The sequence below is a fragment of the Epinephelus lanceolatus genome, chromosome 15, assembly GCF_041903045.1.
Source record: "Epinephelus lanceolatus isolate andai-2023 chromosome 15, ASM4190304v1, whole genome shotgun sequence".
NCBI classification, from domain to species: Eukaryota; Metazoa; Chordata; class Actinopteri; order Perciformes; family Serranidae; genus Epinephelus; species Epinephelus lanceolatus.
Window position 1 is genome coordinate 19,715,533 of NC_135748.1, and position 23,042 is coordinate 19,738,574.

The 23,042-nt window shown below is 41.8% G+C and overlaps 2 protein-coding genes across 2 annotated transcripts; both read right to left on the reverse strand.

The window, feature by feature from the left end:
- Nucleotides 1-1,656: 1,656 nt before the first annotated feature.
- Nucleotides 1,657-3,898, reverse strand: LOC117266898 (glutathione-specific gamma-glutamylcyclotransferase 1-like). The gene is made up of 3 exons (XM_033642314.2): nt 3,472-3,898; nt 3,280-3,315; nt 1,657-2,506 (listed from the first exon to the last, which is right to left on the reverse strand). The coding sequence occupies exons 1-3, from the start codon at nt 3,640-3,642 to the stop codon at nt 2,087-2,089; spliced, it is 627 nt and encodes a 208-aa protein (XP_033498205.1). The 5' UTR covers nt 3,643-3,898; the 3' UTR covers nt 1,657-2,086.
- A 2,886-nt stretch (nt 3,899-6,784) lies between these two features.
- On the reverse strand, nt 6,785-15,056 carry LOC117267638 (delta-like protein 4). Its single transcript, XM_033643657.2, has 11 exons — nt 14,593-15,056; nt 14,242-14,493; nt 13,717-13,774; nt 12,995-13,258; nt 12,148-12,208; nt 11,503-11,633; nt 11,208-11,377; nt 10,720-10,945; nt 9,908-10,631; nt 9,682-9,790; nt 6,785-8,389 (listed from the first exon to the last, which is right to left on the reverse strand). The coding sequence occupies exons 1-11, from the start codon at nt 14,644-14,646 to the stop codon at nt 8,384-8,386; spliced, it is 2,055 nt and encodes a 684-aa protein (XP_033499548.1). The 5' UTR covers nt 14,647-15,056; the 3' UTR covers nt 6,785-8,383.
- Nucleotides 15,057-23,042: the final 7,986 nt, after the last annotated feature.

The following is a 23,042-nucleotide window of genomic DNA, read 5'->3' on the forward strand; positions in this document are numbered from 1 at the left end:
ATTGTTTTATGGACATCATTATTGTTCTTGTCCATTGTGTGCAGTGCATGTTTTTGCATCTGGAAAGCCACTACTAGTTTCTGAAATAATAATAGAACTGCAGCTGCAGTTTCCTCCACGCAGTGGTAACAGCTGACAATGATTTCGACATTGGCGTTTTGATACTGAAAATAGTTAATGTGTCTGTCTACCACATTGTTTTGTACCAAAATGAGTGGGTGGAGAGGACGGGCTGTGGTTTTGTTGGCATTAGCAACAAGGAGTGGATAAAAGCACATCAAATTACAACAACAAAACACAGTGCTCACAGTATGTTTTTACAGCTAATCCAAAATGGAATTAGCGTTTCGTGTTTGTGCTTCGTGAGTACCACAAGTGATGATTGAGAAAATTACACAACAACAAATTAATGGACAGAACAAGGACAATGTGGGGTTGGGCAGATTTGGCTAAGAGCACACTACATTTACTGAGTCATCAGTTTCATATTCTGCCCTGAATACCAGATGTTACTATGTGGTGCTGCAAGAAACCACAGACCAGCATGATGTCGACTCATTGTTGTCTGTCTGGATGATCTCATTAGTTTTTTATCAAAAACATTTTTTTTGTCTCAGTCAGCACAGAGAACCCAGTGTGCTTTGCACTGAGTAGTAAACAGTTTTCAATGGAAAATTAAGCAATAGCATGAGCCACAAACTGCTCTTCCATATAAAGACTGTATCATTACTCCTTGGAAAAGAACAAGACTTGACACAGTGCTGTGCTAATGAAATATGGCCATAGTGATCTGTGCATACTAGGAGACCTTCTGTGCATGTCTCACTGCAATACATGATCTGTACATGTGAGCTCTTGTTGAACTGTATGTCTCCCTTTAACAGCTCAAACCTCTGACCTACTTTGGGGCTGATTTCTAAGAAAATAGAACAGTGTGCCACAGAACTGTGCAGCTTAAAATGTGGGCTTGTTTGTCCAGGGGCAACTACTTTTTTAAAGAATTCTGACATGTGGCATGTGCACATGTTTTTGCAACGTGATCAAAGTCAAGACAGGGACAGAAACCCTATCTGCACCCCCACCTCCCAGCCTAGCCCATATGTGCTCTGTCTATACTGTAGAGCATGCAGGCAGTCTTACACGGTCTGTGGTTTCTACTATATCTGACTGTGTGTACTCTTAAAACACAGCTTTCTACCAACACTCGCATTACTCTGGATAAGTATCCTAGATGTTTGCATGCATATTTGTTATCTCTGAGAACTTTGGGAACTTTTAAGTTGAAGTTTTATGTGTTTGAGGGTTTAAAGACTGTGACAATTCTTGCATCATAAAGGAAAATGTATTTATAGCCTGCTGGTTGTGACATTAACTCAAGAACTGCACAGCAAACATTTTTGTAGAGTGAATACATCTATGCAGTACAGTGTAACTACACAAAAGATATCTTAAAGCTGCTGGGTCTGTGCATTAGTCTCCGAGGAAAAGTCAGCATTTCCTGCGAGGGCTACAGCTGTACATTCCTCAGCCACGTGATGTCGGAGCATGAGTCAAGGTATGCAATCGAGCATTCAACTGCAAATATAAATATATAGGAGACTTGTTCAAACTCATATGTGAGTTGAGCATGAGCCAGGGAAAAATAATCACATTTCACTTCACGAGATTTCAGTGTTTTATTAGAGGACATTTTAAAAATATGCACACTATACAGTTGCTTCTGAGAGCCTTTTACAACAAAGGTATAAGATATTATGTATTTAAAAAAGAGACGTCATCCCTTTGTGTGATGTTTTAACAACACCATCTGCTTCTGGAGTTTGTATACAGTATTTAAAATACATTTTTTCTGCCTTTACAGTCATAAAATGTCAAGTCAGAAGGTTAAAAGATCATTATTCTGTGAGGCTGTGACCTTTAAACTGTTAGATACATGAAATTTCATCACTGTTTTCCTTGAAACCAAGTCAGGTATTCCTCTTTCAAGCACTGAATACCTTCAAACATGTGTTAGAAGATTTCATTTCCCTTCACCCAGAATAAAAAACATTAACATTTTTTTTAAAGTGGAGCACCTTATGTAGACTTATGAGGCTCCCACCAGCAGGGACGTTTGGTCTAGGGGTTTGATCCCTCCACGGTCATGGAAAATGTTCAGAAGCGCCGCCTCAATAGAGAAGAGGTGCTCGTCCTCTACCTCGGGACAACACAGCCTCATGAACTCTGCCAGGCGGACCAGGTATTCAATATTGTGACCCGTGTTCCCTCTACAGATGGCAATCTGGGCGGCGATCTCTTTGTCCGAGGCTGGGCCGAGATAGGTGGGGTTATCGGAAGTGGCTATGTAGACGAGGGCCAACATGGCACCCTGACCCTTCTCCTTAGGGATGAACTCCACCATCTCTGTTGTGTAACCCCCCAACACAACCTCCCTCATGTTGAGGTACTGAAGGGATTCCTCGATCTGGGAGTCACTCACTTCATAGGCCACTCCCCACGTGCAAGCCTGCAGAGAAAACAAGAGGAGGAGGAATGGTAATGGTGGAACAAACACAGTGTGTGATGACCTGATTTGACACCTAGGAGGAGTTTGATCCTGAGTTAGTGAACATTCACAGCTTGGAAAGTACCAAGGGACACAAACCCCTGATATTCACATATGCTCTAAATGTCATCATAACCATAAAGACAGTTAAAAAAAGCCATTATTAATACTACCAGTTCTATATTAAGCTGCACTGTAGTTGTGTGTGGTTTGGCGGTAAGTGGTGTTGCCACACCCAAGCAGAACATGGCTCACAGGGTGTATTCAACTAACATTAACATTAACATTAACAGCTTTACTTCTTTATATTTGATAGAAAACCCATGTGACGTCTGAGTTAAGTGTTAATCGTTGCTAAGGGGTCCCCCTAGCAGATTTGCTCCCTGTCAACGTTGACTCCATGGCTACGCCCTTGCTTGATATAAGTGTTTATAAGGTCCTTTGAGGAAAGGTTAAGGTCCACAGCATCACTGGGTGTCATATACAACCATATGAATACTGTATACACCATAAGGTGGGCTCTTTCTGTGGGTGTTGTTGAAAATTGCACAAACTTGTTCCTAGGAAGTGTTGCTCAAGTTCACTAATAGTGACTGGGTTAAAATTACATTTCCCACTGCTGCTTTTTTTCTGTCATAGAAGAGTAATGCTAGGAGTGTAGAGAGCAGATTCACTATTACACGCTGCATAGAGGATCAAAATAGACTGGGAGCTTCCCGATGAAGGGCACTTACCTCCTGATCCTCCACAAGTGTGGCCACTCTGCCTGGCTGTGGGAGCAAGGACATAGACAATGAGGACATGACTACTCAGCACAACATAAACAGAGCAATTAATTGATAAATAATTACAACTATCAGAAAATATCTGAATTAATCAGAGAAATACAATGTAATAATAAATGAATGTGTCAGAGGACATCTCACCCTTTCCTTGTCTCCTCTATAAAAATCATCTCCATGCCAGAAGCGCCTCTTGTATCCTCTGATGAAGCCAACTTTGCTCCTCTTGTATGCAAAGTCAGGCTTCCACACCAAGGAGCCATATCCAAATATCCACAGGTGGTTTCTTTCTCTGATAATGTCCTGAGGTTTCATTGCGATCGCTAGGCTGTGTTTAAAAAACAAGGCAAGTGTGTTGGTGTGCCTGTCAAAAAGTGGCTACTCTCAGATCCGTCCTTTGCTGTGTCTGTCCTGTTATACATTCCAATGCGTCCCAGAGTCGCTAATATATACAGCTGAGAGCGAAAGTAATCGCCCAGAAATGCAGTCATACAGAAAGCGCCGAGTTTATGACCATGTCATCAAAAAAAAACACACCGTCCGTTTCTCCTCTGTATCCCACTGATGTACAACAACACGTGTGTTTGTTGTTCAGGACACATCAGAGCGAGAGGGTGTCGACCAATGGGATCACAGGAGGGGCGGGCTCAGATGACAGATAAACCAATCAGGAGGAGTTAGAACACTGACATGAATTAAAAACAGCAGGGTCCAGGAAACTCCTGTCAAAAAAAATGTATGAATGCATTGAATGTGGCTTCACTACATTTCTCTTTCTTTCCTTCTTGATTTATTTCTGTCACAAAACTGTCCCTTCACACGCACAGGTCATATGACAGCAGAGCCATTACAGTCTACAGTCTATTTTTGATTCATTAATAATTATAGTTGTCACTTCAGTTTTGATTTTACTCAGTTTACTGGCTGTGTTTGTCCCTTTCAGTTCTGTTATGATTGTTTTCAAGTGTTCACTTTCACTGTTAGTGTTTTGTTTGTCCAATAATCTTGTAACTTGGAAGAGTTAGCGAGATTAAATTAGCTCAGAATAAGAATTACAATACAAACACTTTGACTCACAGTCACGTACATGCCGGTCTCAACAGATATATGCACTAAAGCCTCTTTATGCTTGTTGTGTTGACAAATTTGACAAATACTAAAGACATGTTCTGTATATTTCTATTTTATTTTTGGTTATTTTTGTGAATACACAATATCATTTCAGTTTTTTTCCAAAGACTATTGTTTTGTTTTTTTTTTATTTCAGTTAAACAAAAAAAATACACCTAGTCTGGGTTTTTTAATTTAGTTTAGTTTAATTTAATTTAATCTAGTTTAGTTTAGTTTACTAGAATAACCTTGCATGACAGTAATTTGAATTTTTCTTTTTTTCATATAGGACTGTATTGTTCCTACCGTTTTCCTCCACCATTCTCTTTTCATTAAATGGGGAAACACCTCTCATACCCTTGAGTGTCAAACTGTCAGAAATAGTTCAGCAGGTAATCACATTACCTATAAATAACTGGGACTGTTATATCTGTGCTCTCTTAAGCTCATTACGTGTCTGTGTTCTGCACAGGTCTGTCTAGCACACTATTGTGCCAGGGGCACATGCTGATCCCTTATGACTGACTGCTTGATAACATTTCCTGTAGCTGCCCCTCAGTTACTATAAATGATATTTGATGAGCTAAGTTGAAACAGAAACTCTTTTCTTCCAGCTCCACATAAAGCTCACTGCCCCCAAGTGGTGCTGAAAGACACTGCTCCACTGTAGAGACTGCAGGAGTTCAGGTGAAGAAAATGCAACATTTTCAAAGTAAAAGTGTCATTTGCTGGTTTGTTGTGGTCCTCTGCCTCGTGGGGGGCCTGTCAGCGGCTGTTTGCTGTGCTCAGTAGTGAAAGGGCATGTGCAGACTTTTATCAGTGACACAAGCGCAAAAACATGCTGAGTTTTGTTATGTTCCTCACACCCTACTCCCCCTCCCACTTTCACCTCACAGCCAGAAGAGAGAGCTTATTATCAGAGATCATATCTAGCAGAGGTGGGGACTCGAGCCACATGGCTTGTACTTGGTTCAGACTTGAGTCACAAATGTACTGACTTTGGAATTGCACTTGCAAAATAAAAAATACTTGCAGCTTGTCTTGGACTCTAACACCCAATACTTGATACCTTCCCCCCAAAGATTAAAATGTATGTTATTTAAAAAGTGTGGCACCAGTCAATCCATTTATGTTCATTTCCTGAATCAAATAACGGTAACACTACTCATTTCTACACACTTAATTACCTGGGTCCACTTTGTCTGAACCAATCCGCCATCATCCATTCAAGCTGCAAGAGAGAACAATGAAGAACTAACAATACCAAAGATAATTTTGTTTGTGTACCAAAATTAAAAGTAACAGTAGTCAATGAAAAAAATAGTTTGAGTCACTGGATGTAGTCTGTGGCTAAAAGTCTACCACTGGGCGCTGATTTCAACCTGCATTGGACTGCACTTGTATAGCGCCTTTCTAGTCTTCCGACCCCTCAAATGCGTTTTACACTACAAGTCACATTCACCCATTCACACACACACTTTCATACACTAGTGGCCGAGGCTACCATACAAGGTGCCACCTGCTACTCAGTTTTTAACACATTCACACACCAATGGAACAGCCATCGGGATCAATTTGGGGTTCACCATCTTGCTCAAGGATACTTCGACACGCAAACTGGGGGAGCATGGGATCGAATCGTCGATCTTCCGATTAGTGGATGACCTGCTCTGCCTCCTGAGACACAATTGCCTACTTCTGCGTGCTACTGTTTCCAAATGCAATTTGCTACAGGAAACAACATTGTGCAACAAGGCCTGCCTGCTTTGTTCTTTTGGTGAATTCTTTTAAAGATCTGCAACGAATAAAAGAACTTGGAAAAGCCAAGGATCTGTCTCGAAGGACTCTTGTGTCCGATGTTGATCTGTTTTGTGATGTGGCCTCTGGGTACTCCGGCTTCCTCCCACAGTCCAAAGACATGCAGGTTAATTGGTGACTCTAAATTGCCCATAGGTGTGAATGTGAGCGTGAGTGGTTGCCTGTCTCTATGTGTCAGCCCTGTGATAGTATGACGATCTGTCCAAGGTGTACCCTGCCTCTTGCCCAATGTCAGGACCCCTAACAGGATAAGCTGTTACAAATAAATGAATGAACTATCTTGCAAGAGCACCATTGCTGCATCCTGGCCTTAGTGCCGCCTAAGATGATTGTGGTTGGTTCACAGAAACATAAACAAACCAGAGCTTTTTTTTCCCATAGCAGAAAAATAATCAGTGATTCTGGACCTTTCTCTAGCGCTGACACAGATCTAGTTACGCAAGATTAATAAAAAACAAGCATGGGGGTTGAAAATAACAGATGTGGACGCAACAACTTCCAACAAACAACACATTTTAAAAAGTATTCATGATATTTGTATGTTTAATATATTATTACTCTGCTGTTATTGGCGTTACATGTGGTGAAGAGTGCATGATGAGTTCAGGGCTCAAAACTCAAGTTTAGGACTCAATTTGGGACTTGAGTGCAAAGACTTACATGTAACTTGGTCCCTCTGATATCTAGTCTCTAGTTCTTCATACAAATACAGTAGCAGTTCAGAGAAGCAGTTACGTGCTGTAGAAAGACCACAAGGATTCTTTATTTTCACATACAGATGTTGTTTTAAATATATATCTTTTTGTTTGACTATTTCTTTACACTGCTGCCAATTACAACACTGTCCACTGAATGATTGCTAGCACATTGATTTCACATCACACTGACACAGACGTCCAGGACATAGACACGGAATCATCAGAAATGCTACCAGGCCAAATATTACTGTATCTAATAGACAATGAAGCCACTTCCACACCAGCTGACACAAATAAAAGTTTCTAGATGATTCCAACATTTAAATTAGGAGCTCTATTTGGACCACGAGTACACTCGACCATTGCGGACCGACAAACAAACAGTGTACCAGATATGTGTTCATTGTTTCTTTTTATAACAAAAAATAATAAAACACCAACGACACTTTAAAAATAAATTCACCTTTTCTGGGCATCGACTTGAAAACATACTTCTAATCTCGACATATAAATATACAGTATATACAAAATAATCTTATAAAACACAGAGAGACAAAGATCAGTGCTTCATATTCTTAAATTACTAATGAATTACTAATCTTTCAAAATAACATTATTGGTTCAGTCATTTGCTTCGAAGGCGTCCTTGGTACGATAGTCACTTCATGTATTTCTTTGTCTTCATTTAAGGGTGATCTTGCATAAGGTAAAACAAGGCCTTATCGTTAGTTTCCCTGCATGGCGCTATAGCATATTGCATCTTTTGATCTTTTATGTTCATTTTGTTGTGCAAAGGACTCAAGATAAGGCGGGGCACAATGCTATTAAACACATATATAAGGCTTTGTGATCTAGGCTGCATACATTCTTTATAAAAAAAAGGATTTACAAAACGGATAACCCTAAATATCCTTCAAAAATGAACCGTTTTCAGTAGTTTTTTGACCCTTTCTGATTAAGCACAATGCTGGTTTTTGTTTGCATAGCGCATTGCAGGCCACAAAAAAAGGCTGGCTCCTTCCACAGGCTTGTTAGCAGTACGTTGATTTGCTGATTGCTGATTACTGCAATAAGGTGGAGAGGAGCGCGTCGAGATAGTCCTCTTCTTCTAATCAACAGGCAGGCATAAACATGTTGGCCTGTCGCCCTTGCAGGAACTTGGACGGAGCAGACGAGGGTTTGAATCGGAAACATTGAAGCTGCTTCCACAAGTCAGATTTGCTCATTATTTAAAGTCTTTTTTTCAGTCTTTACATTCTCACATAGATTAGTAGCTTCTGTTTGATTGAATTCAAAGAGCACACCGGCTCCATCCAGTTATCAAGTTTTCAAGAGCAGCAGCTTGCATTTAAATAAATCCCAGTCTCTCCACACTTGTAAACAAGTCCACAAGAAATCCAATGTTGACAGTGAATAATGTCCTCCACTTATTATACCTGAAAGAGAAGAGAAGAACAGCTCAATGACTACTACAGCAACATCTGAAATAACAGACAAGAAAATAATATTTCTGGTGAGTGGGATATATTGGCAGAAATTAATCGGGATCGCCATGCTGCATTGGCATGTTTCAACAGTAGCCCAGAACAGACAAACCACACACTGCTTCTAGATAAAGTTATTTGTGTTTTCGCGTTTTTGCGTCTGCCACTGTTGTTAATAGCCCCGCCGCGATGACGAACAGCATAGGAAAAACACTGATTTTTATTGTGAAACTGCTTTATTCAGTGTTTTACCAGTTTAAATCACCGGGTCTGTTTGTTTTGGAGAGACAGAGACCTCTGCAGAAAATTTGGCTGCTGGTAAAAACCTCCTGAACATCTAGATCTTAAGTTATAAGAGGAAAAAGGTGAGCACATGTTAGCAGGTGCTATGTTAGCGGCCCATCTGTGACAAGCCAAACAGTGTCGGAGAAACACTGATGTTGTGACACATTTAGTGTTTTTATTGGTTTTAACAACACAACATTTGATCAACATTTGGTCATGAACTTTTTAACGTCAAGATACGTTGTGCAAGGTCATTGGTTGTTGACGTTTTTGGATGCCCTGTCAACTTAAGTCTGTTATGTGCATTGTCTGTTTTTAAAATACACTTCAGTTTTCACAGGAAATGTACAGTTTGCATATAGTCTCTTTCAAAATAAAGGCAAGAAATCGATACAATATTGTGAATTGACGTTTTTGTCCTTCAACAACAAACGCATGTGAGTCGGTTTAGAAAAAAAGATCAGGGTTTGGATTTAGAGTCTCACAGGAAGCGAACGCCGAACTCCTGGGTGAAAGTCGATGGTTGTTGGACCCATCCACCACCCCTTCTGCCTGCCCTATTTGGACTTCGGCAACCTTAACTTTCGTTGATGCTGCGTTTCCTACTGAGGCTGCCAGTGCCTTTATAAAATTATAGTGCCTAGTGGCGTATCATGCCGACATAATACCAGAAGTCACTGACCAAGCAATGGTTTTTGATGATTTCGGAGTGAAAATAGGTTGGGTTTTAATTATAGAGCCTGTTCATTTTGAAGAGGAAGATACCTTTGTGGATATCTCTTGGTAAAATCTCTGAATGCTGAAGGTATCGCACTTGGCACATGGGAGAAGTTTCAGCTGGTTGCAATCCTCACCCTACATGCCACTAAATCCCACACACTGCTCCTTTAACGATAAAGATTCTGCTCTAAAGAAACAATAACATAGACTCATGATATAAAAAAGAAAAAGAGACATACCTCAGTTGCAATGATGCATTCATTTCTCTCCTCTGCTATTACAAAGACAGACTGGTACATTGAATCTCTGGAAGAACATATTGTTGATATTCTACACTCTGGCCTTTCACTGTGGAGGAAAGATACGTCATGTTAGTTACTGAGCACAAAAACAACACGTCTCACATTAACTGATCCTCCACAACTACAATACAAGTGCTGATTCATGTCCTTCATGTGCTCTTACCTGTAAATTCTACGCAAATGCTTTTTTTCTTCTATCGTCTTTTCACAGTTTTCATCTTTGTCCAAAAGGGACAGTTCGTCCTTGTACCCCGTGGAGGTTTTATAGTCCAGGTGGTAGTGGTTGATGTGTTTGTGATTCGACTTTTCCCTGGGACAGTCTACCTCCAGATCCACCTTTTTATTGGTGTTCTTGAGCTCTAGGGTGGAAATGAGGTTCTCTTTCTGAAAGTCCACCTTGGAGAGGTTGTTCATGGTCTCTGAGTCCTGCTCCCGGCTCCTCTGCCTCTTGACATGACATATCACCACCGCCACCATGCAGAAAAGCACCAGAACAGCCACCAGGCCTACTCCCAAGCAGATGGCTGCCAAGCTCAACTTGTCACCTTGGCTTTGGGCGTTGGGTAAAGGCACGCTGTTGGACTGGCACTGGGGGCCGCTGTAATGGGCGGGGCAGATGCAGGTAGGCTGGCCTTTGGCTCCAGTGGTGCAGGTCCCGCCGTTCAGGCAGCGTTGAGATGCACAGCGGTCCATGGGGTTGTCGCAGTGGCGGCCCGTGTACCCTGGGGGGCAGGTGCAGGTGTAGCCATTGATGCGGTCTATGCAGGTGGAGCCGTTTGCGCAGGGGTTCCTGGCACACTCGTTGATATTGATCTCACAGCGCAGACCTGTGAAGCCTGAGCGACAGCTGCACAGTGGGCGGTTGTCGTGGGTCACACAGTGTCCACCTGGGCAAAACAAAAACATTTTAGATGCCTGTGTGTGATGATGAGGAAGGACAGAATTAGTTTTAATGCAGAGAGAATGATGTTTTACCATTAGTGCATTGCAGTGAGGTACATTTATCCACTTTCTTCTCACAGTTAAGTCCAGTGTAGCCTGGTGGACACTCGCATATGTAAGTATGCCCATTATCCCTCTCTCTGCACTTCCCACCATGAAAGCAGGGTGTATCTGCGCAGGTCAGTATCTTCACAGTGAGTTCACAGTGTGTCCCTTCAAACCCCTTTGGGCACACACACCTATAGCCGTTCTCAGAGTCCTGCAGGGGGAAAAAAACATATAAAGTTTATCAAAAAGCTCCCTGTCAGATGTTTTCTTTATCATATCCTGTCCACGACCGCCCCAACGAACCCCATTATCCTTAGTTTGAATTCTATTTACAGTCCACACTCTGTGAACTGGGTCATCCACTGACTTGACAATCGATAGCATCCTCCTGGACTCGCAGATAGAGTGAGGCAAAAACAAAAACAGGAAAGCCTGTGTTGTGGGAAAGGAGAGAGAGAGACTTCCGCACTCACCAGGCAGTGGCCTCCATTGCGACAGGGCTGGCTGTCACACTCCCTGACCTCCAAGTCACAGTTAACCCCGGTGAAACCTGGCATGCAGGTGCAGGTGTAGCTACCCTGGCCTGTGTTCATGCACGTGGCCCCGTTGGCACAGGGTTTGTGGTGGGTGCAGTAGTTCAGATCTGAAAAACAAATGAGTGGAAATGTTACAAACGGAGCCAAAAATCGACATCTGAAGCAGCTTTTTTTTTTTTTTTTTTTTTTTTTTTTTTTTAAATATTTACAGTACAAAGAGGTAGTTACACACCTTGGTCACAAAAGATGCCTCCCCAGCCCTCCTTGCAGGTGCACTGCCACGGCTCTTTACAGGTACCATGTTTACAGGACGGATGGAGTTTACACACATCACAAAAGAGCCCCTGCCAGCCCTCCCTGCATCTGTTCACACACAAAACAGTGCGACGTGACCTTTGGCACACACACACACACACATTCACACTCTCAACTTCTCCTTTTGCACACTCAAGATGATTAAGAGACAAAGATGAATACATGCAATGTTATATTTTTTGTTGCATACAGGGAAGAAGTGTAGATTCTGGTGGGGGTGGATGCAGGAGAAATGGTCCCTCAATTGTTGTGCAAGTGCATGTGCATTTGAAAGTAGCAGAGGGCTTTTACTTTGACAAAATTAAAGACATTTACAGCATAAATTGAGGTATAAAAGGTACAAATTGGTGCACTAGATTTACCAGAATGCAGGAAATTGAATGTTAGAGGATCAAAATGAGTTTAAATGAAACCTGAGCCCTTGTAAGGCACTAATAGATTTTTAAATCTGCTCTTAATGATTAATTCTGCCTTATTTTTTATTGTGTTTCAGCAGTTTATGGGTCCCTTGATGCCCATGAACATTTAGATAAATAATTATGAAGCATAAATTCATACTCACTTGCATTCTCCAGGTAATGTGCAGTTTCCATTTCTTTCGTTGCACCCTTCCAGGCAGATTGCTGAAAAGAAGCAAACAAAAAAAGCTCAAGATTTATAATTTGCCATTTATAACAAGCTGTTAATAAGACTTTTATCACTTCAAATATTTTCCTTCCCAAAATAAAACCTGTTACCCGACACTCTCAGCTGAGACCATAATTCCCTCCCTGTGCTCCTATATGTGACATTGATCCTGCATGCTTTTATGGTGTTAAACGGCTGGTTAGTGCAGCAGCAGATGCTTGTTCTCAAAAAAAAAAAAAAAAAAAAAGCAGGACAGCTGCCCCATTGTTATCTGTGTTATCTGCGGGCAGCTCGAGCCCCGTTTGCAGCTGCTGTCCTGCACCGCTTCAACAATAGAGCCCGTAATTTAGTGGCGCGTGGCGGGCGATAATGCCGCGATTAACCCCGGCGCGCGCTGCTGCTGCTGCTGCTGCCGGGGCGACCACCTCCCTGGATTAAAAAAACCCGCACGCGCCCACAGAGAAAGCTGTCGTCAAATTTCACCTTAATAGCTGCTCTGTCTGATTGTGTTTTGCTGCTTGGCATCCTAAAAACACACACCTGGGGTTATGTAACAGGTCATTTGGACGTCATTGTGCATGGTGACGTTTGCAGCATGTGTGATTTTGCAGCTTATTTAACATTTAAGAACAAATTGCACAAAAATAACCCTTTGTGTCTTTATACAAGTGGCTTTAATCTGCTCTAAATTATAGGCTATGTATTCTCTCAATGTGCGCCCTGCCTTGTGACCTTTTATCACACACAAACAAAAGTGTCCATATGTCTTTACTCTTGCTTACGTTCTTGGCAGTATTCTCCCTTCCATCCCGGTAGACAGGCTATTTGCCCGTCAGGCTTGCAGGTGTAGTGGCCAAAATGGTCGTCTCTCGGAGCGCATATTTTGGAACAAGTGTCCCCGTAGTAATGTTCATTGCAGATGAACCGGTATGAGTACCTTAGCTCCGTCTGCGTCTCCCTCTGCACAGCCGGGGACCACTCGGGCCCTATTCCCAACTTTTTATTGATGGTAAAAGAACTAATCAAGAAATCAGGTTTGGCGGTATCTGTGGGGAAAACATCAGACATATATGGATTAGTTTAAAGCACTTAAGTTGATAAATCTTGTGCAACAATACACAATCTGTACACTGAAATTTCCTCTTCCTCTCGCATGTGACCATTGGACCTAACAAAAAAGGTGTAAAATCCAGGAAAAGACTGTCATGGGATTTTTTTTTTGGCAAGGCTTCATATTCTCACTCGAGCTTGTACACTTTCCCATGCAGGCCAAAAATAAAACAAGGGAAGTGCGATTGTGTTTGGAGAGATGTGATTGTGAGGAATTGTCGTGTGACTCATAAGGCATCCTAACAAACGCGGATCCATGACGTTGAGAATGCCAGATGCGCTTGCCAGCACGTTAAGTGAGGGTTATTGATGAAATGCGCGATGGGTAATAAGTCATGTGCACATGGCATGTCTCCCTCTAGTGGTGGACAGGGGAGGGTGCGCGTCTCCTTACCTCCAGGTAGGTCCGCTATAGGAGAATACCAGGCTTCGATAACTAATGAGAAAGCACCCTGTGGGGAGAAATTAGGAGATAAACGTCAATAAAACCTAAAAAAAATATGTAAAAGGCACATTTATTTCGTTTCACTGATTATAGAAATGATTTTAAAATGAAAATAAATGAAAAGGAATGGACTCTATTCTTGCTTTTACGCACGATGTGGGCAACACAAGGATGCAGTAAACTACGTTACAGCTGATTTACAATGTTTATACATTTAAAATATATGTGATACCTTTAAAAGTGGAGCAGCAAGTCGTTCTGCATTAATTTAATGTAGATAATAAAATGATAAAACAGGCTTTTAATGACTTTTCTCGAAAAATGTTTGCTCAAATTTAATTGTGTCACGTATAGTTTTTCCTTATCTCGTTAATTCATTACTAAATCATGTGAAAATCATATTTGAATTTTATCTGTGTACAGCATTTCAGTGTGTGGAGCCATTACTCCGCGCAGCAGGACAAGTGCTCTTACCGGCCAGGTGAAGTTGAGCGGCAGACGCAGCCTGGCGTCCTGCTGGATGCTGAAGGAGTCGATGCCCAGAACAGGTGTGCTGGCTTTGCCAAATATACAGCCTCCAGGAGACACCACCGTCTGGAAGTTCTTCAAACAAACCCTGAAATAAGTCCTGCAGCCCGTCATGCTGCAACTGAGTCCGTTTGCCAGCAAACCTTTAGAATTCTGAAAGTGATGGAGATCTATCTCGAATACACCTGATCCCAGAACCTGGAAGGATACAGAAAGTGAGCGCGACAAAATAATGCATTTGTTTCTAAATTATTATGTCCTAATTTGCAAACATTTTAAAAAAGAAAGGCAGGCTACCTGAGTAAATAATGTAACAACTATTGCGAGAACAGAGGTGAACCAAACGGCCATCCTTTAGAGTTTGATGTGCGTATCCTTAAAAAATCAGTTTGTCCTCCAACAAAAACGCTCCTATTCCAAGTGATGGTGGCGAAAACGGAGAGATGACAAAGTGATTTAATAAAGAATAAATAATAATCCTTCTTCCAAAGCCTGTAGGACAAGATCCAGCTCCGCAAATCCGTATCCAGAAGAAGAAAGTTGGGAAAAGACCGAGTTATCCAGTGCTAGGGTTAGACAAATATCAGTAACGTCAATATCCACAAGTGAGTCTGTCTGCGGTCTTTATGTTGCCCATCCATCGTGCCGGTCAGATGTGGTTTGAGTTTGCTGTGCTGATGCGGGGCTTGTGTTGCCAACAGTGATGCGAGCATGTGGGGGAGCATCAGCGCATAGTGACTCCCAGTGAGGGGTGTTTGACGTCCCTCCCAGTTTATATACCGCAGTGTGGTGCCATTAGAGACACTGACAGTCACTGAACGCCGCCCACTCTCCTCTCCACCTTCTTTTTTTCCCTCGGAATATCATTCACTATATTTATTAGGAGGAAACTGTCTTTGCCTCACCTGGTACAGAAAATATAACTTTTCTGCCCTTTACATTTTGAATCCATCAAACCAAACACATTTTTAAATGAAGGGAAACATAATTTATTGTAAAGGTCGACAAGTTCAGTAAACTAACTGTTGGCTACCAGAGACACAGTATACAATGGGAAAATAAACATTTTTTTCTCTGTAAGGATCAGTGATTGTTTGTGCGTCTTTACGCGCCTGGACGCCCCGAGCGCCTTTTATGCTTGTGACCTCGCAGACTTCTCTCTTGTTGCTTGTGTTTATTTTAGATAGAGAGCACGGAGCGGGAGATAACTCCACAGCTGTATGGTAGTGGAGTCTTATTGCAAACACATTGTCTCACACTCATAAATCAGCTGAGGAACCCGCGTATACAAAAAATCTGGCGCATAAATGACACAAGATGGGCCCCAACTGTACAGGTTTGAACATACATTTATTGTGATTATGTTTGTTTGGAAATATTTACAGATCTGTCCCACGTGCCATAAACACACTGTGTTGTTGTAGTTTGTTTTAATATACTGTAATTGGAGGTATCATTTGGAAACTTATTTGGGGCAGGACCAGGGGCGTAATTATGGACAATGTGGGAGCCAGTGGGGCCTAGAGAATTGATTGAGGAGAGTGATTCAGAATGCTACCTCAGAAATACAACTGTAATCACTGAAGAACTCTTGTTGAATTAAAAGTGGTGCCATTTGATATTTATGCCCTCAAAAAGGCAATCTCCGCCATGGTTTCTTTTCCTTTCTTTCTTTCTGTTTTTTTAATATAAAATAGTCAGTAGCAATCTATAAAAAAAATTATATGATTATTTTATGTAAACTATAAAAATTACAAATAAACCATAAAAAAAATACTCAATTAAATGAATCATTTCTGCCACAGCGGCCCAGGTTCGACTCCAGCCTGTGGCCCTTTGCTGCATGTCATTACCCCTCTCTCTCTCTCTCTCTCCCCCCTTCACGCTTAACTGTCCTATCTACTGTATAAAGGCAAAAATGCCCCAAAAAAATCTTAAAAAAAAAAAGAATAATTTCTTTCTGTAGTATTTTTGTCATATACAGATGTGCAAAAACTATTGCTGGGTAATATGTACCACAAAACTTCAATTAAAAGCCTGGTCTCTTTTACAAGCCTGGTGTGGCACCCCATTTTGACAAATAAACGCTTGTCTCAATTAGACACCTGGGGTCTCATTTCAAAAACATTGCGTAGGGTCCAAAAAAAAAAAAGCATGCGCCAAAAAATATTCAACAATTTTGACAATCAGGCTTCCATCTCACCATCTTCGTCGCCAATGCCCCATCTCCAAAATGTTCATAAGCGTGGGTCAAAGTTTCTCCCATCAAGTCTTCTATAGATCACAACTTTTGCGTGGGGAATAGTGTACGTCACTTTCAGGTCTCATTTTGTGTGTACGTAATGTTTATATATGAGACCCCTGGTGTGGGGGCCAAGCAATTCAATTTCATAGAAGTTCTTCAGATGTATAAAAGTGGGTTGTTGGCTACCTCAAATTACATGACCTCGTAAGTTATTCATATTCCTTTAGTTCATAATGGTCCTCAGATCAAAAGAATCAAAGGGATTTTTCATAAAAATTAATCAAAGTTGTGAGTATTGTTTTAACGGGATAAAGTTGTGCTGTGTCCGTATTTTGTGTCGGTATATGTCTGCAATTTTTAAACAAGTAATATTCATACTGGTTTAAATAAACAATTTGATTGTACTTCCCGATCTTTGCTAAGTAAGAGTCTTGCGAGAAAGGAATTAAAGGCCTGTCTCACATATAGGCCTGTTGATTTCAGTGACTGATGCAAATAATAGCCTAGGCTACTAATTGAACTTTTATTCTATGTTGATGTTGTCCAGTGTAAAGTGTCTATGTGATCATGTGACGAGATGATACACTAGTATAGACACAAAATCTGACATTAGCGTTCACTGGGGCCTGTCACAACTGCCTGGGCTGGCACATACACACACACACACACACACACACACATACATGGACACACGCATGCTGTGTTACACACAAGGAGAGGAAGAGAAACTATACTTTACTATGTTTATTATGCTTTATAAAAAGACCATAACAAGTGCAAGCACCCAGCTGTTCCGGCTCTTTATTTAGCATCTTAACTAATAATACCCTCAATTGAAAGCAAATTTGTATAAATTAAAGTCAACAGTGTATCCTGCGTGTAGCGTAACAATGTTTGTTGAACTAACATCCATAAGAGCCAGCTGAATTCTTCTCCTTTCACGTGCACAAATACTTGTTCCAGGCGGGAAAAGAAAAATGAACTCAAAACAGTATATAGAGGCTGCTAAGCAAACAAATCTAAAATGCCGTACACATTTTTATCACATGTAAACTCACGCTGGGCACAGGCATTGTTACCTTTATCACCCCTACAACAGGCCAACTTGTCTGGGAGAATTTACAGTGAGGGAACAGGATTTAAGAACTGTTCCCTGGCCGTGAAGGTGTCTGGCTGAGCAGCTCTCCTGCCGAGATGACTTCATCTCTAACCACCCCCCCCCTCCTTTGACTTATAGGTTTGAGGTTCCACGTTAGAGCGGAGACAATGGACTATTGAGTGCGGAGCAGTGTGAGTAAGAGGCCCGGACACCTCACGGCTCTGCTGAATTGAAGCATTTGGCGTTCCCACCATTGACTGAATCACACAGATCCTGTGGAGCACCAATGTGAGGTGGTTTAATCCTGTGTTCCTGTTCTGTGCAGAAAAATGTCTTGAACACACTTATCTATGAGACATCTCTTGAGTTTATATGGCTGCCATGGACTCTAGAGTCCCATCAATCTCTTTTGTAGAGACAAGTGTATAGTGCAAGGGTGCTCCTGCCCTCCCTTCATACACGTCAAAACATCCATACACTTTAATAATTGATGTGCCGTGGTTAAGGTTTCCCAACTGTAGCTCAGGTTACAATTCCTTGTAAAGCTCTGGACTGTGCTAAACAAGCAGTGATGCTCGGATTGGATCCTCTTGGTGCAACATTGGTTTGGATCAGAGACGGAGAAGCGCCTTCCTGATGATGCACTCACCAGTCTTTCTTAATATTTACATATTAATCTCCTTTTATCTATCTCTTGATTTTTTGTGTATAAGAATAGACAGAAAGTTGGCCTGGAGTAATAGGACATTTAGCTGTGTGGGTTATTTGCTTTTGGCCAGTGCAAACAATAATCCAACAGGCTCTTTTCTGCTGCGTTGCTCTAGAATAAACACAGCCCTGGAAACAGACGTCAGCCCACCACCAGTCCCATCTCAGCCTTGTATAGGACATCATTTTTCTCTGTGACAGTGTTTTGTAAAGCCGACTTCTGATTGTTCTATGGCTTTTCAGCTGGCATCCGAACCCTAAAAATAACATTTTGATTGGGAAACGGAGAGGTATGAAAGTGCCTTTGGACTTATTAGGCAAGTTGCTATTTATGAGAAAGTGCCTGATGCAACTGTTTGGTTCTTTGGCAGACTCATGTTTGTTCCCAGGAAAACTTTCCTCCTCGATGTTGTTCATAAATTATAGGTTTGAGCAAGATGTTTGAAATGTCATTACTCAAAATGCTAATAATTTAATCCAATCAGGGATGTGCTATTTCGGTTCTTTTCAATCCTGGACTTTTTCAAATGTGGACCCAAAACACATCAGTCACACCAACATACTCTTGATACTTACTTATTTTATAAACACATGAAGATTACTGTGTCCCCTATCAATGAAAGGGATCAAAGACCTTTTAAAATGAACAGTGGCCAAAACAGTGAACCCGATGACACGTGAAAACACAGTGTAGTGCGATCATATGTCACTTTACTGGTGATATTAGTTTTTATTCTATTAGATGAGACTCACTGGGCAGACCACTCACTCCTCTTTATATATGCTCCAGGTTCTTTGGGCCGCACGGCCTGATTTGGACCGTCTCTGGCCACTGTTCCAATAGTATCAACAATCTGGGCAAATTAGCTACAGTGCTAACAGATGGCTCCTTTTAGTCCAGAAATCTGCCCTGTTTAATGCAGAGCAGTTTAACACTTCTTTACAGCGCATTTGATCTCTACGCCCCAATCTGTCCAGCCAATCAATGGGGCTTTTGATGTGCGCTGCCAATGGATCTGAGGCGTCTGAGCATATCGCCCTCGGAGGAGAAATCACCTGCTGCCGCAATTAGAAAGGCGAGGGGTGGTTTCCTTCTCTCACAGCACCGTGCTGCCCTGTGTCAACTTAATACTGCCTTTGGATTTTGTTTCAGGGAAAACTGTTTAAATATGTGCATGGGGGTTCAGGGTGTGAAGAGAATATCCAGGAAACCTAAATGTGCTTGAGCCAAGGACAAAACATGAAATTCAGTGCTGCTGTTACAGGAATACTTCACCAACAAAATTACTATTTGTACATCAGTACCTCACCTAGTGTTACCTTGAATTAGTAGAGAAACCCTGTTTTTTTTATCATACGTCTTAACAATGAACGAAGAATCCAAAAACTGAGAAAATTCTTGATAAATTGAAGTTAAAGGGGGCTGTGTTTAACAATGGGAAAACTACATCAAAAATCCATTTACAAACTCTCACATGACACATGCAATATAGTCTAAGTCTCATTCATCCAGTCCCAAACACATGCAGTTTCACTAAAACTTTACTATTTAAAACACTTCCGCATAAACAACTCAGTGGAATGTACAAGCAGTTCAAATGCATGCGCTTGCCCAGCTGCTCAACTCGTATGCGTGTGTTTGGGAAGTACTAAGCATACGACTGCACAAATTGTGTGAGAGACAGTTAACAGTTGTTTTGATATAGGTTTGCTGTTGTTAAATGCAGAACCCTTTTACTCCAATTCAGTGGTGATCCTAGACTCTGGAGGTCTCGAGGCAAAGAAGCTTATTGAGGCCCCCCAACACTGTCATTTTTTCTCCTGCTCCTGTTTTTTTTCTGTTGACCAGAAATGTATGCTTGTTTCAATGTGCTGACAGTTACACTGAACTCATGTATGACAGTTAGCTGACCGTCCAACACATTCTCACACCGACCTCGTCACATATTGACATTTAGTCATGGACTTTCCATGTCCACATACGACGTGCAAGGTACCCTGGGTGCGTTGGTTGTTGACGCTCTGGGACGTTGTGTCAAGTTCTGCCTGTTACATGTATTGTCTTCTTTCAAAATACACTTCCGTTTACACAGGAAATGTACAGTTTGCATACAGTCTCTTTCAAAATAAAAGCACTACGTCCGCTCAGCACCGCAAATTGACTTTTTTTCCCCTCCACCAACTTATGCTTATGGTTGGGTTTAGGCAACAAAAACACATGGTTAGGTTTAGGAAAAAAAGAACAGTGTTTGGCTTTAGAATCTTACGGGACACCAATACCACTCTCATGGGTGAAAGTTGGTGTTTGTTGGACCCATCCAGCACCACTGCCAGATTTCGACGACTTCGGAGTGAGACCAGGTTGGACTGTCCTACCTAACTATAAACAGCTGTCAGACTGTAGCTGGAAGAGGCCCCACTAAAGGTGTTTTGGGACAGCAGTGGTGCACTGTATAGTGCCATTATGAGAGATTTAAAGGGGTTTATAGATGTCCTTGGAAAAACTGCCAATATGACTTTTAAAAAAATCTATTTGGGTGCCCCAAACATTTGCCTGGTTTGCCTTTTCTGATGGTGCTCCTCTGTTCATAACTTCTCTCATTTTGGATTCTTCGGTCACTGTGGAGGCATGCTAGAAAAGACAGTTTTCTTCACATATTCAGTGTAACACAGACCGAGTAACCGATTTACAAATGGTCATTTTGTGGGTGAAATATTCCTTTAACAGCAACATTAAAATCAATGTTTAATATTTGGCTCAAGTATATAAAGTTTTTATGGATGGATATGTGGGAGAAAACATTACTGTATGTCTGCTGTCAGCTGCAGTAAATGCCTTTGACGTATCATGACATATTTTTGGCAGTATGAGGCACAGAGTTAAATTAATACTATCTAAATGTGTCACTTTTGGACCTAAATGTGATTTCTGATGTGCATCTGCAGTAGTTTTAAACATATGTCATAAATTACCCAGAGTAAAAACTGTTATGGATGTCAGCTTTCCCTCAGATGAAACCTTCAGACCTTCAGCTGACATTTGGTTGGATTTAAACACCCTGACATTATGTTGCCTGTCTAATTAGAGTCTCGTGGAACTTTCCAGCCACCCTCTTGCTTTACTGTTGACAAAACACAGCCGTGTCAGCACTCCTGTACCCTTACAATGCAACCAACAACACGCTGTGGTCTACTGACACCATGTCATGATGCATGTAGGCGAGTGAGGCAACAGAAAAGGCGTCTGGCCAATGGCAGCATCATGACATCATTTACGGCTGAGGTGTGATTTATGGCTCAACAGGACAAGTTTTTAAAAGGCTTCTGCTTTGGTTGAAGAGCGTAAATCAGGGTGCGGTGATGTGGGGCCATGTGTGTAACAGCTGTCCGTCTGCCAGTGTGCCAAGAGACAGCAGCACATACCCCAACCACCCCTTCAATGCTCGATATTGATCCTAACAGACCAGCTCCACCTTTGACACATGGAGAGTCAGCAGGGGCCGTAGGCATTACCACATCTGTTACTCCAGCCGAATGATGTCATATCCTGCCTTGTTTCAGTAGATGCATTTCCATTTTACAGTGTTTTTCTCTCGTTGTCCCACAGTAGCTGCTGTTTGTGTTGTGCTGAGAGAGAAAAAAACATGTGAAGGACACTCCCAGGCAAAACACAAGAAAGCCAAACATGTTTTTGTGTCCGAGCGAGCTCTTGAGTGATTACCAGGCTAATTGTGTGTGGAAGAAGCTACTGTAGCCTTGAGGAAATCCTCCCTCGCCAGAGTCAAAGCATCATTGCTCCACGCAAGACAAAACCTCACAGCAGGAAAAGGAAAGAGATAAATGGAGGAGAGGGAAGAGCGTGCTGGTGTGAAGAGGGCTGTTAAAGCTGCACCAGTTAGCCCATCAGGAAGACCCGCCTGACTGTGAACCCTCAGGCCTCGCTGACCCGCAATTCACACACTAATCTACCTGTTAGTATGAGGTGTGAACAGGTGCGTTCCCTTTATGTGCTGCTCAGCGGGGCGTCTGGTTCCTCAATGGGTTTTGGCGGCACAGATGTGCCACGGGCAGAGTCTGAAAATAGCTCCTATTAATTTTCTTTTATTGAAGTTGCCCGGCTGTGTGAATCAGGGGAAATTTTCATCAAAGTAATAGCCAATATTAATCTTCAAAGTTGCAAGGGTTTTGGCCTTAGTGTCACACACAGGGGAAATTCAACATAATCGCTGAACACCATCAGCTTGATTAGCATCTCGTAATTTCACCTTGGCATGCCACGCTGTTAGATGCTGTGATTCTGTGTGATAAGAGCCTGTGATTCTAGTTTAATTATCCAGAGACTTAATGATCTCTTATCTGCCTTTTCTTCCTCCACTTCCTGGCCAAAGGCACATGACCTCTACAGTACACTACAATATATTGTTGTTTATTTGTTTAGACACATGGGTGGATTATGAGACATGGGCCCCTGGGTGCAATCATACAAAACGCCGCACCACCTCTCCTACATGGGATTATTGTGGTAATTTTGTGTGCCCTTGTGGTCGTTTTGTGTCTGTAGAGAATTTGCTTCACTTTGAGGTATATTTGAGTCTTTCGTAGGTTGTTTTGTCTCTTGGTAGTTCCTTGGCATCTCTCTGTAGTCGCTTTGTGTCTCTTTGAGGTAATTCTGTGTCTCTTTAAGGTATATTTATG